Source organism: Melanostigma gelatinosum (assembly GCF_949748355.1).
Source record: "Melanostigma gelatinosum genome assembly, chromosome: 4".
Lineage (NCBI taxonomy): Eukaryota > Metazoa > Chordata > Actinopteri > Perciformes > Zoarcidae > Melanostigma > Melanostigma gelatinosum.
This window is the reverse complement of record NC_136637.1, coordinates 30,638,718-30,658,231: the sequence shown is the minus strand read 5'-3', so window position 1 is coordinate 30,658,231 and position 19,514 is coordinate 30,638,718. Positions and strand designations below refer to the sequence as shown.

General features: G+C 46.4%; 1 protein-coding gene across 1 annotated transcript; it reads left to right on the top strand.

Annotated features, from left to right (window-relative positions):
• Positions 1-7,675: 7,675 nt before the first annotated feature.
• Positions 7,676-17,720, top strand: cnga3a (cyclic nucleotide gated channel subunit alpha 3a; the record flags this gene model as incomplete). Its single annotated transcript, XM_079267434.1, has 6 exons — positions 7,676-7,776; positions 7,874-7,951; positions 11,961-12,134; positions 14,959-15,060; positions 15,141-15,247; positions 16,324-17,720. The coding sequence occupies 6 exons, from the start codon at positions 7,676-7,678 to the stop codon at positions 17,718-17,720; spliced, it is 1,959 nt and encodes a 652-aa protein (XP_079123560.1).
• Positions 17,721-19,514: the final 1,794 nt, after the last annotated feature.

Genomic DNA, 19,514 nt, shown 5'->3' with positions numbered 1-19,514 from the left:
GCTGGTTCAGGCTTATAGTTAGGGCTGGTTCAGGTTTATATTTAGGGCAGGTTCAGGCTTATAGTTAGGGCTGGTTCAGGCTTATAGTTAGGACTGGTTCAGGTTTATAGTTAGGGCTGGTTCAGGCTTATAGTTAGGACTGGATCAGGTTTATATTTAGGACTGGTTCAGGTTTATAGTTAGGACTGGTTTAGGCTTATAGTTAGGGCTGGTTCAGGCTTATATTTAGGGCTGGTTCAGGTTTATAGTTAGGACTGGTTCAGGCTTATAGTTAGGGCTGGTTCAGGCTTATAGTTAGGACTGGTTCAGGTTTATATTTAGGGCTGGTTCAGGCTTATAGTTAGGACTGGTTCAGGTTTATAGTTAGGGCTGGTTCAGGCTTATAGTTAGGACTGGATCAGGTTTATATTTAGGACTGGTTCAGGCTTATAGTTAGGGCTGGTTCAGGTTTATATTTAGGGCTGGTTCAGGCTTATAGTTAGGGCTGGTTCAGGTTTATAGTTAGGGCTGGTTCAGGCTTATAGTTAGGGCTGGTTCAGGTTTATATTTAGGGCTGGTTCAGGCTTATAGTTAGGGCTGGTTCAGGCTTATAGTTAGGACTGGTTCAGGTTTATAGTTAGGGCTGGCTCAGGTTTATAGTTAGGGCTGGTTCAGGTTTATAGTTAGTGCTGGCTCAGGTTTATAGTTAGGGCTGGTTCAGGCTTATAGTTAGGGCTGGCTCAGGTTTATAGTTAGGGCTGGTTCAGGTTTATAGTTAGTGCTGGTTCAGGTTTATAGTTAGGGCTGGTTCAGGTTCATAGTTAGGACTGGTTCAGGTTTATAGTTAGGGCTGGTTCAGGCTTATAGTTAGGACTGGATCAGGTTTATATTTAGGACTGGTTCAGGCTTATAGTTAGGGCTGGTTTAGGTTTATATTTAGGGCTGGTTCAGGCTTATAGTTAGGGCTGGTTCAGGTTTATAGTTAGGGCTGGCTCAGGTTTATAGTTAGGGCTGGTTCAGGTTTATATTTAGGGCTGGTTCAGGCTTATAGTTAGGGCTGGCTCAGGTTTATAGTTAGGGCTGGTTCAGGTTTATAGTTAGGGCTGGTTCAGGTTCATAGTTAGGACTGGTTCAGGTTTATAGTTAGTGCTGGTTCAGGTTTATAGTTAGGACTGGTTCAGGTTTATAGTTAGTGCTGGTTCAGGTTTATAGTTAGGGCTGGTTCAGGTTTATAGTTAGTGCTGGTTCAGATTTATTGTCTGAGGCAAATTTGTGATTTTGGACTTTACAAAAAATAAATTTAGCGCTGGAGGCCTGATGGACAATAGACCTTAAACCCTGACAGTCAAAGTTTATTGAAAGACACAAGACAATATTAAGACAATACATAGACCAGGGGTGTCCAAACTTTTTTCAAAGAGGGCCAAATTTGATAATGTGAAAATGCCCAAGGGCCAACAGTCCCTGCTGACATTATTTTAAACAATACAAGTAGCCTATACATACATTGTTATTTTATCATTTTATTTTCAATGACAGCAAATAGCAATGTAACCAAATGTAAGCATTCATGTGTGAACACATCTCAACAACTATTCTGCCTTTCTTTCACATCTTGAAAGTCAGATAACAAAGAACAAGCCATCTAAAAGCTAATTACATAGAAACCGATCAATATTCTCACCTCAAGACAATCTTAAATATGACTTAGTGAGGGTGATGAAAAGTTGTCTAACATTTAAATTCAACACACATGAAACAGGCTCACGAAAAAAATCAAGTTGTCTCTTCGTATCTGATGATAGCTCTTCAGTGTTACGAGCCAGGCAAACATTAGCAAACTCTGTCTTCTTCTCGGGGCAAATGTTTTCTGCTATTTTCATAACACAGTCTTTGATAACCTCACATTCCGTAAAAGGTTTGTCATGTTTAGCAATTACCACGGCCACTCCGCAGCTTACTTTGATGATGTTTTCATGTGAAAGGGACCGCTGCTGTGTGGCCAAGTTATCTTGGAGTTGCTTCACTTTTCTAGCACGGTCGCTCTCTGATAGCTTGTTGTAGCATTAGCACGTTTGGTCTCGTAGTGTCTCTTTACATTATATTCCTTAAACAAGGCAACAGTCTCATGACAGATTAGGGAGACACAGTTGTTTCGGTTTTCGGTGAAAAAAATATTGCGATCTCCACCTCTCCTGGAAGCAGCGGCCCTCATTATCGACTTTCCTTTTTTTACTTGCCGTAGCCACGACAGTTCAAGGGTCAGAGCCAATTTCTAACAGCCAGACAGTTACAGAGTGGTGCTGCCACCATGAGGTAAAAATAGGAATTGCATGTTGAATTTGTATGATTTATTCATTCCGTTTTGACTGTGCTGGCGGGCCATAAATAATGCATTTTAAGACAGAAGGCGCGGGCCGTATAAAATCTGACCTCGGGCCGTGATTGGCCCGCGGGCCGGACTTTGGACATGCCTGACATAGACAGAACAACAAAAGGATGACAAGAAGAGTGGGATAAAAGCCAGCAAATATCATATAGTCAGTGTGTGTGTATGTGTGCGTGTGTGTGTGAGAATGTCCTTGAGCCTTTTGAGATGGAGGAAAATAATATATATATATATATATAATAATAATTAGAAAAACAGCTTTTAAATGAACCTCCTCAGGTGAATATGTGAGGCAGCAGAGATTACAACATGCACAGCAAAGTTGGTGTGAAGCACATCAGCCATAAGTCATGACATGCTGGAGCATCTCCTAAAGTCTCCTGCAGAGGGCAGAGGTGTAATAAACCTCTCAGGATTCCATCAGCTTGGACATGAAAAGGGAAGAGTGAACAACACAACATAATAAATAAATAAATAAATGTCTTGTGTGACAAATAGGACTTTAATTGAGGTTGAAGTCAAGAGTCCAGAGTTTCTCAATAGACTCGCTTTCCTCCAGTTTACTCCCGTCTCACATTCATGGACTGAATATTACACACCTGTACATACGTTATATTTATGTTCACATATCTGTACATGTGTCACGGATGGATTACTGAACAGACCTACTGGGCACAGGGGCCCCCGGCCTTCCTCTACAAAGAGACACCAAAGAACTACAAAGAGACAAATAACAACAAAGAGACAAAATAACTACAGAGAGACAAATAACAAAGAGACGCCAAAGAACTACAAAGAGACAAATAACAACAAAGAGACAAAATAACTACAGAGAGACAAATAACAAAGAGACGCCAAAGAACTACAAAGAGACAAATAACAACAAAGAGACAAAATAACTACAGAGAGACAAATAACAGAGACGCCAAAGAACTACAAAGAGACAAATAACAACAAAGAGACAAAAGAACTACAGAGAGACAAATAACAGAGACGCCAAAGAACTACAAAGAGACAAAAGAACTACAGAGAGACAAATAACAAAGAGACAAAAAAACTACAGAGAGACAAATAACAAAGAGACGCCAAAGAACTACAAAGAGACAAAAGAACTACAGAGAGACAAATAACAAAGATACAAAAAAACTACAGAGACAAATAACAAAGAGATGCCAAAGAACTACAAAGAGACAAAAGAACTACAGAGAGACAAATAACAACAACAAAGAGACAAAATATCTACAAAGAGACAAAAGAACTACAAAGAGACAAAAGAACTACAGAGAGACAAATAACAACAACAAAGAGACAAAATATCTACAAAGAGACAAAATAACTACAAAGAGACAAAAGAACTACAGAGAGACAAATAAAGAGACGCCAAATAACAACAGAGACAAAATAACTACAGAGAGACAAATAAAGAGACTCCAAAGAACTACAAAGAGACAAAAGAACTACAGAAAGACAAATAACAACAACAAAGAGACGCCAAACAAGTAAGAGATGCAATATCAATACAAAAAGCAATTCAGACACACACACAGACACACACAGAAACACACAGATGCGCGCACACACGTACACACACACACACAAACACACACAGACGCGCACACACAGACAGACACAGACACACACACAGAAACACACACGCGCGCGCACACACACACGTACGTACACACAGACACACAGACTCTCACACACACACACACACACACACTGATTGTGAGTGGGAACAGGCTGATTACAAACGGCACAATTATTATGATTATGAAACCAAAGATCTCGACATGTTGTGTTTGTCGTGACTGAGGTTGTCGTGGTTACGCTGCATGGAGGATGAATCATCGGCTCTGATTGGATGAAAACAAAGAACGAGGTTCAAGTGATCGTCGTCAGCACAAGAGGAACATCTGAGGGCCACTCAGGCTCTCAGGCATGTCCTGTTCTTCATTAATACATACATGTGATCATCAGAGTCAAGATAATAACAACTTTATTAATACAGCAGCTTTAAAAACACCGTTTACAAAGAAAGCTCAACGACAAAATGAAGTCAAAACAGAGCGATAGATGAAACAACACAACACAACAAAAACAATAAGGGCTGAGCTCTGAAGAGGAGCCGGAGCTTCCAGCTGCCGATCACAGACTCATCACATCAGTCTGGGTTCAGCTGTTCTACACGTGAAGAGGCTGCTCGGGCAGAGAGGCCGGAGACAACAGGCCGGTGTGAGAGAGCCCCGGCTTTAGGGTGCAGTAATTACCATGTGCCTTCTGGCAGAGAAAGAGGCTTTCAATAGATCTCTGCAGCTGGAGACTAAACCTACTGAGGTCTGGAGAAGGGGAGTGATTGCTCTCCTCTTTATTTTACCAGAGCAGCAGCTGAGTGAAATAAAGAAAAGAAAAGTAAGTTGTGGCTGTCAATGACCTCGCAGCTCAGCGTGTTTAGTGTCAGTGCCCCATCCATCCATCCATCCATCCATACACACACATATATATATGTGATGAAGAGTCAGAGATCACGAGTCACAATGATCATTCGAGCAGCTGGAGTGAGTCGGTGTAATATTGGCTCAGAGGGAACACTGTTGTACAAAGTGCGGTATCTTTAAGTGAGCACATCCATGAGGGGCATTAGGTGCTGAAGCAGGACTCGGGGCTAAGCTGGATTAGTGATGCTGCTCCGTACATTGCCAAAGGATTTCTCTTTTCACCTTATGCCTTCAGGTGATGTGATGGGGGGGGACTACTCATCATTAACGCCTATTTAATATTAACACATGTGTATAATAGATATCACCATGAAAGCTTTAAGATTTAGATTTAAATTTGATAGAATTATTGGTATTAACAGTTTTCTAAAATGTTTGTTTGATTATTTTTGTACATTTCTCGACTTAAATGTGAACTTTGGAGCAGGGTTAAAGGTTAAAGAGTTAAAGGTTTTTACAGAGAGGGTTTAGGATCTCTCTGAATCTCCTCATAAGTCTAGTGATGGACAAAAGTAATGGACAGGTAACCTAGACCGGTGGACAGGTCTACTGGTGGACAGGTCTACCGGTGGACAGGTCTGGTGATGGACAGGTCTACCGGTGGACAGGTCTGGTGATGGACAGGTCTGCCGGTGGACAGGTCTGGTGATGGACAGGTCTACCGGTGGACAGGTCTGGTGATGGACAGGTCTACCGGTGGACAGGTCTACCAATGGACAGGTCTACCGGTGGACAGGTCTAGTGATGGACAGGTCTACCATGGACAGGTCTACCAATGGACAGGTCTAGTGATGGACAGGTCTAGTGATGGACAGGTCTACTGATGGACTACAGTACTGGACTACAAAGATGGAGGGCTCAGTGATGGACAGGTCTAGTGATGGACAGGTCTACCATGGACAGGTCTACCAATGGACAGGTCTACCGATGGACAGGTCTAGTGATGGACAGGTCTACCAATGGACAGGTCTAGTGATGGACAGGTCTACCAATGGACAGGTCTACCAATGGACAGGTCTAGTGATGGACAGGTCTACTGATGGACTACAGTACTGTACTACAAAGATGGAGGGCTCAGTGATGGACAGGTCTAGTGATGGACAGGTCTACCATGGACAGGTCTACCAATGGACAGGTCTACCAATGGACAGGTCTAGTGATGGACAGGTCTACCATGGACAGGTCTAGTGATGGACAGGTCTACCGATGGACAGGTCTACTGATGGACTACAGTACTGGACTACAAAGATGGAGGGCTCAGTGATGGACAGGTCTAGTGATGGACAGGTCTACCGATGGACAGGTCTAGTGATGGACTACAGTACTGGACTACAAAGATGGAGGGCTCAGTGATGGACAGGTCTCCTCCCCCTCTCTGATCTGGACCTGTGCGCTCAGCAGCTCCGTCTCATCCAGCAGAGCCGCTGCAGCCAATTAAAGACAAGAAGCCGTCAATGATTTGACAAAAGGATCGTAAATAATTCACGCAGAACTTTTCATCACGTTCGTGTTTCTGAAGATGGAATCAAACAGAAGAGGTCACAGCGGGATTAACTGTTCTGTCGGGAAACACAAGTCGGCGTGAAACGACTTCAACCGGGTGAGTTCACATGGAAGAGAACAAATATTAAAAACAGAAGTCGGTCGGTTATTCTGGTCTCAGCTCTTCTGCAGTCTGAGATGTTTTAATAAATGTCTTAAAGCTGTGAAGACTTCAGTCTCTGAAGCTCTAAACGTGTTACACGGAAACACGCACGACGCGATCTGAAGATATGATACGAGTCATTGTCTCATTATTAGTCTTCAGCAGAAGTCATGGAACGATCAGTGCACGCGCCTGGCAGCTGATATCACATGTTTACCTTTTGTAGGAGATGATGGAGAAATTAATTTATTTAAACTATTAGAAATCAGAAGTGGATTCATATTATTGCTGGATTAAATGAGGATAATGACGAAGATGAAGTACCAAATATTAAGTGTACAGCATTTTTAATAAGTTAATATTGGTAAGTATTAGTAATTAATAGCAGTTAAACACTGAACCAAAGCGTTATTATTATTAATAATCATTTGTTTTAGTCATTGTGCATCAGGCGGTATTTACTTCACTTTAATGTGATGTGTCTGATAAAACAAGATGTCAGATATGTTCACAGTGCTTCATCCTCTCTGGGACAAACAAGAGACCATCAGATGCCATGAAGCTGATTTGAACACTCGGCATCATGAACGTGCATGTTAGGATCAATGCACGTGCTGCTGGCTATGAGCTGATGGATTGTGCAACTGTGAACTCTGCTGCTCTGAGTTCATCGGTGGGGGTTGGTTAACTCCGGTATTAGCACTAATCTGCACGTGTGCACGTGTTACAACCATCGGTGTCCCCCAGAGTTCAGAGTCTTTATTCACCAGCAGTCTGCAGCAGAGAGCACCACGTTGGTAGAAGTGTAGACTCCACCATGGACATGTGAAGCAGATGTCTTTCAATGCAGAATGGAGCACATGTCTGTTTGTCTCACTGGACCCTGATCAGTCAGTCTTCACCTGCTACAGGTGGACCTGTTCTTAAAGTGGCGCTCCAATGGACTTAACCCGCCGCATACAGCGACTCTTTGGTCTCCACCTGTAAGCCAGAGCTTAGTTATTTTAAAAAGCAGCTGATCGTCCACAGAGAGAGAGGCACTGATCCTATTTAGTGTTGAGGACATAATGAGCTCGTGTTTTTACTCTCAGACACACTCAGTAAACACAGCTTTACAATGTGATGTTTGTGTTGTTCTTGTGTGTGTTTCTCTGTGTAGACGACATGGCAAAGATCGGCTGTGAGAAGTCCTTCTGCAGCAGACAGCGTCTGTCCTCCAACCGGCCCGATGACGAGCTCGCCGTCATCGAGAACGGGGACAGCAGGTTTCTACACACATGAGCACCGTTCACCGTCCTCTAACTGATTCACACATAATGTGTCTTCATCATGTCATGTTCTCCCTCCCTGCTGTCCTCAAAGGACTCCGTCTCTCTGTGAAGACAACTCGGAGATGGCGTTTTCCTCAGACTCCCTCTCAGGACCCGGGGCCACGGCCAGGTAACGATCTGTGGTCACACCAGTTGTTGCACCAGCGGTGGAAAGTTTACTTCAGCATTCATCCAACATCTAGTGCCTGGTTCATACACCAGATCAGAACTTATGAAAAGTTACTTTGATTTTCATGCGTTTTCCTTACAATGTCGAGCAACACAAGCGGAGAATCAGAGGCCTTCATTGTTCAAGTCCGTTACCAGCGTCCATCGTCAACGTTCAAGTCCGTCGTCAACGTTCAAGTCCCTCGTCAACGTTCAAGTCCTTCGTCAGCGTTCAAGTCCGTCGTCAACGTTCAAGTCCCTCGTCAACGTTCAAGTCCGTCGTCAACGTTCAAGTCACTCGTCAGCGTTCAAGTCCGTCGTCAACGTTCAAGTCCGTCGTCAACGTTCAAGTCCGTCGTCAGCGTTCAAGTCCGTCGTCAACGTTCAAGTCCCTCGTCAACGTTCAAGTCCGTCGTCAACGTTCAAGTCCGTCGTCAGCGTTCAAGTCCGTCGTCAACGTTCAAGTCCCTCGTCAACGTTCAAGTCCCTCGTCAGCGTTCAAGTCCGTCGTCAGCGTTCAAGTCCGTCGTCAACGTTCAAGTCCCTCGTCAACGTTCAAGTCCGTCGTCAACGTTCAAGTCCGTCGTCAGCGTTCAAGTCCGTCGTCAACGTTCAAGTCCCTCGTCAACGTTCAAGTCCCTCGTCAGCGTTCAAGTCCGTCGTCAGCGTTCAAGTCCGTCGTCAGCGTTCAAGTCCGTCGTCAGCGTTCAAGTCCCTCGTCAACGTTCAAGTCCGTCGTCAGCGTTCAAGTCCGTCGTCAGCGTTCAAGTCCGTCGTCAGCGTTCAAGTCCGTCGTCAGCGTTCAAGTCCCTCGTCAGCGTTCAAGTCCGTCGTCAGCGTTCAAGTCCGTCGTCAACGTTCAAGTCCGTCGTCAACGTTCAAGTCCGTCGTCAGCGTTCAAGTCCGTCGGCAGCGTTCAAGTCCGTCGGCAGCGTTCAAGTCCGTCGTCAACGTTCAAGTCAGTCGCCAACGTTCAAGTCCCTCGTCAACGTTCAAGTCCCTCGTCAACGTTCAAGTCCCTCGTCAACGTTCAAGTCCGTCGTCAGCGTTCAAGTCCCTCGTCAGCGTTCAAGTCCCTCGTCAACGTTCAAGTCCGTCGTCAACGTTCAAGTCACTCGTCAGCGTTCAAGTCCGTCGTCAACGTTCAAGTCCGTCGTCAGCGTTCAAGTCCGTCGTCAGCGTTCAAGTCCCTCGTCAACGTTCAAGTCCGTCGTCAACGTTCAAGTCCGTCGTCAGCGTTCAAGTCCGTCGTCAGCGTTCAAGTCCCTCGTCAACGTTCAAGTCCCTCGTCAGCGTTCAAGTCCCTCGTCAGCGTTCAAGTCCGTCGTCAGCGTTCAAGTCCGTCGTCAACGTTCAAGTCCCTCGTCAACGTTCAAGTCCCTCGTCAACGTTCAAGTCCCTCGTCAACGTTCAAGTCCCTCGTCAGCGTTCAAGTCCGTCGTCAGCGTTCAAGTCCGTCGTCAGCGTTCAAGTCCGTCGTCAGCGTTCAAGTCCGTCGTCAGCGTTCAAGTCCGTCGTCAGCGTTCAAGTCCGTCGTCAACGTTCAAGTCCCTCGTCAACGTTCAAGTCCCTCGTCAACGTTCAAGTCCCTCGTCAACGTTCAAGTCCGTCGTCAGCGTTCAAGTCCGTCGTCAGCGTTCAAGTCCGTCGTCAGCGTTCAAGTCCGTCGTCAGCGTTCAAGTCCCTCGTCAGCGTTCAAGTCCCTCGTCAGCGTTCAAGTCCCTCGTCAGCGTTCAAGTCCGTCGTCAGCGTTCAAGTCCGTCGTCAACGTTCAAGTCCCTCGTCAACGTTCAAGTCCGTCGTCAACGTTCAAGTCCGTCGTCAACGTTCAAGTCCGTCGTCAGCGTTCAAGTCCGTCGTCAGCGTTCAAGTCCGTCGGCAGCGTTCAAGTCCGTCGGCAGCGTTCAAGTCCGTCGGCAGCGTTCAAGTCAGTCGTCAACGTTCAAGTCCGTCGTCAACGTTCAAGTCCCTCGTCAACGTTCAAGTCCCTCGTCAACGTTCAAGTCCCTCGTCAACGTTCAAGTCCCTCGTCAACGTTCAAGTCCCTCGTCAACGTTCAAGTCCGTCGTCAACGTTCAAGTCAGTCGTCAACGTTCAAGTCAGTCGTCAGCGTTCAAGTCCGTCGTCAGCGTTCAAGTCCGTCGTCAGCGTTCAAGTCACTCGTCAGCGTTCAAGTCACTCGTCAGCGTTCAAGTCCGTCGTCAACGTTCAAGTCCGTCGTCAACGTTCAAGTCCGTCGTCAGCGTTCAAGTCCGTCGTCAGCGTTCAAGTCACTCGTCAACGTTCAAGTCCGTCGTCAACGTTCAAGTCCGTCGTCAACGTTCAAGTCCGTCGTCAACGTTCAAGTCAGTCGTCAACGTTCAAGTCCGTCGTCAACGTTCAAGTCACTCGTCAACGTTCAAGTCACTCGTCAACGTTCAAGTCACTCGTCAACGTTCAAGTCACTCGTCAACGTTCAAGTCACTCGTCAACGTTCAAGTCACTCGTCAACGTTCAAGTCCGTCGTCAACGTTCAAGTCCGTCGTCAACGTTCAAGTCACTCGTCAACGTTCAAGTCAGTCGTCAACGTTCAAGTCAGTCGTCAACGTTCAAGTCCGTCGTCAACGTTCAAGTCACTCGTCAACGTTCAAGTCAGTCGCCAACGTTCAAGTCAGTCGTCAACGTTCAAGTCCGTCGTCAACGTTCAAGTCCGTCGTCAACGTTCAAGTCACTCGTCAACGTTCAAGTCCGTCGTCAACGTTCAAGTCCGTCGTCAACGTTCAAGTCACTCGTCAACGTTCAAGTCACTCGTCAACGTTCAAGTCACTCGTCAACGTTCAAGTCACTCGTCAGCGTTCAAGTCCGTCGTCAACGTTCAAGTCCGTCGTCAACGTTCAAGTCCGTCGTCAACGTTCAAGTCCGTCGTCAACGTTCAAGTCCGTCGTCAACGTTCAAGTCACTCGTCAACGTTCAAGTCAGTCGTCAACGTTCAAGTCCGTCGTCAACGTTCAAGTCCGTCGTCAACGTTCAAGTCCGTCGTCAACGTTCAAGTCCGTCGTCAACGTTCAAGTCCGTCGTTACCGTTCAAGTCCGTCGTCAACGTTCAAGTCCGTCGTCAACGTTCAAGTCACTCGTCAACGTTCAAGTCACTCGTCAACGTTCAAGTCACTCGTCAGCGTTCAAGTCACTCGTCAGCGTTCAAGTCCGTCGTCAGCGTTCAAGTCCGTCGTCAGCGTTCAAGTCCGTCGTCAGCGTTCAAGTCCGTCGTCAGCGTTCAAGTCCGTCGTCAGCGTTCAAGTCCGTCGTCAGCGTTCAAGTCCGTCGTCAGCGTTCAAGTCCGTCGTCAGCGTTCAAGTCCGTCGTCAGCGTTCAAGTCCGTCGTCAGTGTTCAAGTCCGTCGTCAGCGTTCAAGTCCGTTATCAGCGTTTCCCCTCGTTTCCCTCTGAAGTCCAGCACCTGGTCAACTTCCTCTCGTTACATGAAAACAGTCTTCTCAAAATAAACTTCCGTCTTCACAGGAAACAACTTAGTTATGTGTAATAAAGATGATGAAATACCAAGACAAAAACATCCCAGCTGTTGGTTGATACGTAATTGAGAATGCATTTTTGAAGAGCCGTTAAAACATTATAACATTGATCTGCACGTGTGTGGTTCAGAAACATTCAATGTATCCGTGGATCGTCTTCATTCTGCGACCGGGTTGATAAAATGCTGCTTTCACATCGATGCATCAGAATTAAAGTTATAATGTTGAAGAACTCTGTCTCTAATACATTTTATTCATCTATTTATTGTTCACTTTGGCGGCACCGATGGCGATAAACGGTAATGTGTTGGTGGGCCATGTGCTCAGTGGAGTATTTCATTGTTGTCCTACGTTTCCTGAAGAATCTGAATACTTCCTCCACCACTGGTATTTACATCCTCTGTTACAGTCCTAGACTAGACGGCTATCACCTTGTTCTGTTTCCCTGCTGCTAACCTTCTAGGCTCTCTTACTTCTTCTTCATGCTGTGGAACTGGGCGTCTCACAGAGCGAGCCCCCAAACAGAGCGGCACGACTCTTTCCTCGAGCGTTTCAAAGGCCCCGAACTCAAAGACCTCTCCAGTGAAGAGAGCAATGCACAGTCTGAGGGCCCCAACGACACGACCCGTAAGAGGAAGTAAGTACCAGACCGAGGCTCACAGTGACCATGAATCTACTCTCCATCAGTAACGCGACTCTACTCTCCGCGAGTAACGAGACTACACTCCGCGAGTAACGAGACTCTACTCTCCGCGAGTAACGAGACTCTACTCTCCGCGAGTAACGCGACTCTACTCTCCGCGAGTAACGAGACTCTACTCTCCGCGAGTAACGAGACTACACTCCGCGAGTAACGAGACTACACTCTCCGCGAGTAACGAGACTACACTCTCCGCGAGTAACGAGACTACTCTCCGCGAGTAACGAGACTACTCTCCGCGAGTAACGAGACTACTCTCCGCGAGTAACGAGACTACACTCTCCGCGAGTAACGAGACTACACTCTCCGCGAGTAACGAGACTACACTCTCCGCGAGTAACGAGACTACTCTCCGCGAGTAACGAGACTACTCTCCGCGAGTAACGAGACTACTCTCCGCGAGTAACGAGACTACTCTCCGCGAGTAACGAGACTACACTCTCCGCGAGTAACGAGACTACACTCTCCGCGAGTAACGAGACTACACTCTCCGCGAGTAACGAGACTACACTCTCCGCGAGTAACGAGACTACACTCTCCGCGAGTAACGAGACTCCACTCTCCGCGAGTAACGAGACTCCACTCTCCGCGAGTAACGAGACTCCACTCTCCGCGAGTAACGAGACTCCACTCTCCGCGAGTAACGAGACTCCACTCTCCGCGAGTAACGAGACTCCACTCTCCGCGAGTAACGAGACTCCACTCTCCGCGAGTAACGAGACTCCACTCTCCGCGAGTAACGAGACTCCACTCTCCGCGAGTAACGAGACTACACTCTCCGCGAGTAACGAGACTACACTCTCCGCGAGTAACGAGACTACACTCTCCGCGAGTAACGAGACTACACTCTCCGCGAGTAACGAGACTCCACTCTCCGCGAGTAACGAGACTCCACTCTCCGCGAGTAACGAGACTCCACTCTCCGCGAGTAACGAGACTCCACTCTCCGCGAGTAACGAGACTACACTCTCCGCGAGTAACGAGACTACACTCTCCGCGAGTAACGAGACTACACTCCGCGAGTAACGAGACTACACTCTCCGCGAGTAACGAGACTACACTCTCCGCGAGTAACGAGACTACACTCTCCGCGAGTAACGAGACTACACTCTCCGCGAGTAACGAGACTACACTCTCCGCGAGTAACGAGACTACTCTCCGCGAGTAACGAGACTCTACTCTCCGCGAGTAACGAGACTACTCTCCGCGAGTAACGAGACTACACTCCGCGAGTAACGAGACTACTCTCCGCGAGTAACGAGACTCTACTCTCCGCGAGTAACGAGACTACTCTCCGCGAGTAACGAGACTACTCTCCGCGAGTAACGAGACTACACTCTCCGCGAGTAACGAGACTACTCTCCGCGAGTAACGAGACTACACTCTCCGCGAGTAACGAGACTACTCTCCGCGAGTAACGAGACTCTACTCTCCGCGAGTAACGAGACTACACTCCGCGAGTAACGAGACTACACTCCGCGAGTAACGAGACTACACTCCGCGAGTAACGAGACTACACTCCGCGAGTAACGAGACTCTACTCTCCGCGAGTAACGAGACTACACTCCGCGAGTAACGAGACTACACTCCGCGAGTAACGAGACTACACTCCGCGAGTAACGAGACTACACTCCGCGAGTAACGAGACTACACTCCGCGAGTAACGAGACTACTCTCCGCGAGTAACGAGACTACTCTCCGCGAGTAACGAGACTACTCTCCGCGAGTAACGAGACTACACTCTCCGCGAGTAACGAGACTACACTCTCCGCGAGTAACGAGACTACTCTAGCTTTTGCAGCTGGAAAACTGAGAAAAGATTTCTGAATATTTTGCATTTAACAACAGATGAATAAATACTCAAACAAGGGACACAGTCCTGCAAATGTGTGATATAAATGAAAAAGCTTGAATTGATTCGTTAGTTTCTGACACTGTGGCGCTTCACCGTGCAAACATCCTGTTTCTTATTTCTCTCCAAAGTCTTGCCAGTAAGTGGCCGCTAGCTACTTACAACATGAATAACTGCAACAACGCGGACGAGTAAGTGTGAGCGTATCTGTGTCAGTCGATTGTTTGAGAGTCGTCATGCTGGACATCGTGCTTCGTATCATATAGCTGATGTGGTATATTCTGCAGTAAATAGCAACGCTAGAAACAACACCTCTTTTAATTCCCGGTCCCTGTTTGGTGGTTCCTCCCGCATTAATAATAATAATAATAATACATCATATTTATATCGCGCATTAGACAGGTGAAACCTTTTTGTTGCAAGTTATGATGCGGGTCGTACCGCATTCTGATGTTTGGTGGTAAACAGTAAACTCACCTATCTGCAGACCTGTAATAGTACGATGCCATCTGCTGGACCAGCGTGTGACCTGCACCACATCTTCCAACAAAGAATCCAGAAACTGAATCTTCCACTAGACCTCCTCCTTCCTGCAGTCTGGTAGCCCCTCATAGGCCACCACCTCCGTCCCCTTTTCACCACCATGAAAAAAAACAACTAAACTTGTGATTCGTAGCAAAAAAGGAGATTAAAAAAGAGAAAAAGGAGAAGAAAGACGAGGACAAGAAGGATGAGAAGAAAGAGGATAAAAAGGATAAGAAAGATGATAAAAAGAAAGAGCCCCCGTAAGTACACCATTAGACACCGTCTACTGGGACTACTGGGAAACGTAATCACAGAAAACACATCTGTCTGTTTGATACTTACTGTATGAACAACTAACACGAAGTAATATTGAGTTGTGTTTAGGAAAGAAATCTGGATTATGGATCCGGCTGCAGACCAGTACTACCGATGGCTGACCGTCATCGCGGGTCCAGTATTTTATAACCTCGTCATGATCGTAACAAGGTATCGTCCATCTGACCTGCTCCTCAACGTCACTGAGTGAGGCCTGCTCACTGAATACACGTGTCGTCCTCGTCTTGTAGATCCTGTTTTAACGAGCTCCAGGACACATATACAAACCTCTGGCTCTTCTTGGACTACACCACGGACATCATCTACTTCACAGATACGTTCGTCAGATCAAGAACAGGTTGGATTCTAATTTAAATATGTGCACCTTAGAAATAGAATAGGAGTGAAAAGACGGCTGGAGTGGCGGACATTTGTTTGTGTCCCGTTGCCGTTGCGACCCTTGAAGGTGTCAAAGTTCACAAAAAGCACCCAAATGCATGACTCAGGAGGCAAAGAAGGAAGTACAAGAGTCTTTACTGAGAAATACAAGGATCAAAATCCAGAAGGAGTACGGAGAAGAGCGCAGCTCATGTTGAAGCTACGGGACAAGGCTCAGACACAACAGATTAAGTGAACTGGTAAATATGGACAAGGGAGCTGGTGAGGGAATGAGAACCAGGTGATCGTGGTAGAGCAGGTGAGATGATGTTATTGGCAAAACACCAGCTGGAGGTCATTGTTAGAACCACAGACTGTATATAAGAAGTGGACGTAGTCATCGTGGCGTCACTCATTGGATTGGAACCAGGAAGCAACCTCCGGTTCTTGAAAGTGAAGTCAGAGCTTCATGTGTTAAAGCTGCATTCTCTCTAGTGGCCACCAGGGGGCGACTCCTCTGGTTGTATAGAAGTCTGTGAGAAAATGACTCTACTTCTCTCTTGATTTATTACCTTACTTACATTACTTTAAAAAATCCACTTCGTATTAACAGACTATGGTAGTAACGTTACGAAGCTTAGCGCGAAGAGTAAACAAGTACAATTTGACAACTTAATGTCACAGCGTAGGAATGCACATTGCTATCTATTCTGTAAGCAGGTTGGCTTTAAGGCATGGTGGAACCAACAAGCTAGTTAGGTAACTAGCGTACAGTTGGTGAGTCAGCTAGCTTGCTGATTCCACCATGCTTTAATGCTACACTGGTTAAGGAGCCGTACAGCAGGCTGGTGGCAAGCGGCCATCTGTCTCTGGAGCTGTGACAACACTTTACAGCCTCACTGCTATCACCACAACCACTACCGCCATTTTCCTTTGTACTAGTCCACGGAAAGCAGTTCAACGTCCGTTCTCCTGCTGTTCTATTTCTATGATGAACACCAATTTGTGTCTGTTGTAGTTCTGGATTTGGCTCCTAATTTTATGTTTGTTCCTCAGGTTACCTTGAACAAGGCCTGTTGGTAAAAGATGCCACGAAACTGAGAAATAACTACAGAGCAACGTCTCAGTTCAAATACGACATGATTTCAATGATACCCACCGATCTGCTGTTTCTGAAGTTCGGATACAACAACCCAGAGTTCAGATTCAACCGTCTTTGCAAAATCCCGAGGCTTTTTGAGTTCTTTGAGCGGACTGAAACCAGAACCAGCTTCCCAAACATGTTGCGTATCACCAATCTCGTCCTTTATATCCTCGTTATTATCCACTGGAATGCTTGTATGTTCTTTGCCATTTCGAAAACCATTGGTTTTGGAACTGACACCTGGGTATATCCCAATATCAGCCACCCAGAGCATGGCCGCTTGGCCAGAAAGTACATCTACTCCCTGTACTGGTCCACACTGACCCTCACCACCATCGGAGAGACCCCGGCACCAGTCCGGGATGTTGAATTTGTCTTCGTCATTGCCGACTTCCTCACTGGTGTGCTGATCTTTGCTAGTATTGTCGGTAACGTCGGTGCCATGATCTCCAACATGAACGCCTCTCGTGCCGAGTTCCAGGCGAAGATCGACTCCATAAAGCAGTACATGCAGTTCCGAAAGGTCACCAAAGACCTGGAGGCCAGGGTCATTAAGTGGTTTGACTACCTGTGGACCGAGAAGAAGACCTGCGACGAGAAGGAAGTTTTGAAGAACCTCCCAGACAAGCTCAAGGCCGAGATCGCCATCAACGTTCATTTGGATACCCTGAAAAAAGTGCGTATTTTCCAGGGTTGCGAAGCCGGTCTGCTGATTGAGTTGGTGCTCAAGCTGCAGCCACAAGTGTTCAGTCCTGGCGACTACATCTGTAAGAAGGGGGATATTGGCAGGGAGATGTACATCATCAAGGAGGGGAAGCTGGCTGTGGTGGCCGACGACGGGGTCACTCAGTTCGTAGTGCTCAGCGATGGTGCGTACTTCGGGGAGATCAGTATCTTAGGTATCAAGGGCAGCAAAGCAGGAAACAGAAGAACAGCCAACATCCGGAGCGTGGGTTACTCTGATCTCTTCGCTCTGTCCAAAGACGACCTGATGGAGGCGCTCACCGAGTATCCTGATGCCAAAAAGGCTCTGGAGGAGAAGGGCAAAGACATCCTGATGAAGGACAACCTGATCGACGAGGCAATCGCCAACGCCGGAGCCGACCCCAAAGACCTGGAAGAGAAGATCGTGAGGCTGCAGGGAAACCTGGATCTCATGCAGACCAAGTTCGCCCAGCTGATGGCGGAGTTCACCTCGGGCCAGTCGAGGATGAAGCAGAGGGTCACGGAGATGGAGGCCAAAGTTAAATCCATGCGACCCGAGGACCCGTCAGAGGTGGTGGCCGACAAGGACAAACAAGTCCAGTAAACGTGAGACACCTGAGGACTTTACAGGAAACCAGCGGATTTTTCATTGAGAATAGTAGTGACACTTTCCAAAGGACCACGTTTATATCTATTTATACATCTGTTCATCATCATTATGTGTCAAATTGTGTAGAGTGTGCAGCAAATGTTTTGGTGTGTATGCTTAGAGTCCATTTTTATGTCGTCATGAAACATACATATATATACATATATACACACACACACACACACACACACATACACACACACACACATCAGTGGCGGGCCGTGCATGTTATACCTGGGCCTGCACTCGTGAAAGTGAAGCTCAACACCTACAAACACACTATGAGTGCAGAAACATGAACACATGACGGGATGCGGCGGCATTAACGAACAATGAGTCAAAATCAATTCAGCTAAAACATTCCGCCACACACTCAAGAGCACGGGCCATTCAAATATTATTCATATCAGAGGGAAAAATATTACCCATATCATGAAAACAACACGATAGACAGATGAACAGAGCAGTAACTCTCCTATCACTCCCTCCAGGTAATACATGACTCCATAGTTCTCGTTACTGACCGATTTATTCGTCTCTCAACACCGAGAGGAGAAACGAGTTCACTGCAAAACACACGAATCTTCAAAGTAGATCACTTAAGAACGTAAACTTAACTTTACCACTTTAACTTTAAGGGTTAAACTTTAACTTTACCACTTTAACTTTAAGGGTTAAACTTTAACTTTAACACTTAGCGCGGAGTATATAGACCGCTGCCGCTTCGCGCGTCGTCTTGTTGCTGTGCATCGGCTAAATGTGTCCCCCGCGCAACATAGAACGTAACATTAGTTCCTATCACATGTAAAACCAAACGAAAATCCATATAAATTGTATAAATAATAATATATAATATAAACAAGCATATTAAATGACATAGATCATATTTATGGCAGTTAAAGCTAATGCAGTTAACTTACCAGAGCTGCTGTTCACTATTTAGCTGTTCTTCCTCCTTTCTTCAATAAAGAGTTTCATCTCACGGTTGTTCAGTTCATCCGTGTGTTGTCGTTCCAGTAAGAAGTCCTTCTCCATTCATGGACGCCAGTGAAGACAGCGGAGCCTCCAGTTGTATTTCTTGAATACGTTTTAATGCGTTTGAGGCTGAACATGTCCGCTCACAGAGGCAGCAGATTTTGGGATTGTCACCGCCCAACACGTCACGCTAGCGCACTGACCAATCACGTACTTGTAGACCAGCTAGCAGCTCTGACACGTCAAAGAACACGCCCACCATGTCAAACTAAAGATCTGATTGGTTGAACACTGACAATCAACAATATCGTCCCCATGTACTTTAATCTGCACTGGCTGCAGGTGAGAGTCTGCAGGCCTCTGTTCTACCTAGAGACACAGAGGTGAGATCTGATTGGATAAAAGCTCTACTTAAAACAAGCTGCACTGGAAGCAGAGCAACTGAGGAAGACAGGAGCTGTGCAATGAGAACATAAGATAATGGGAACAATATTTTTATAAATTATAATACATGTAGTGTATTTAAGAAAAATTATTAAATTATAAAATATAAATAGCTTTGTGATTCTGTTTAGGCCAGCAGAGAAGGCCTTGCAGGCCATGACAGCCCGCCAGTGATACACACACACGTGTATATATTGTGTATGCAATAAAAGGCTTTTCATAGCCTTAGAATAACGAGGAATGTTTTGATTTCCTGATCAGTATTCACATTTACTCCAGAGAGCTTACTGATCTGTTAAATCTAATTCATGCTCCATGAACCACTTACTG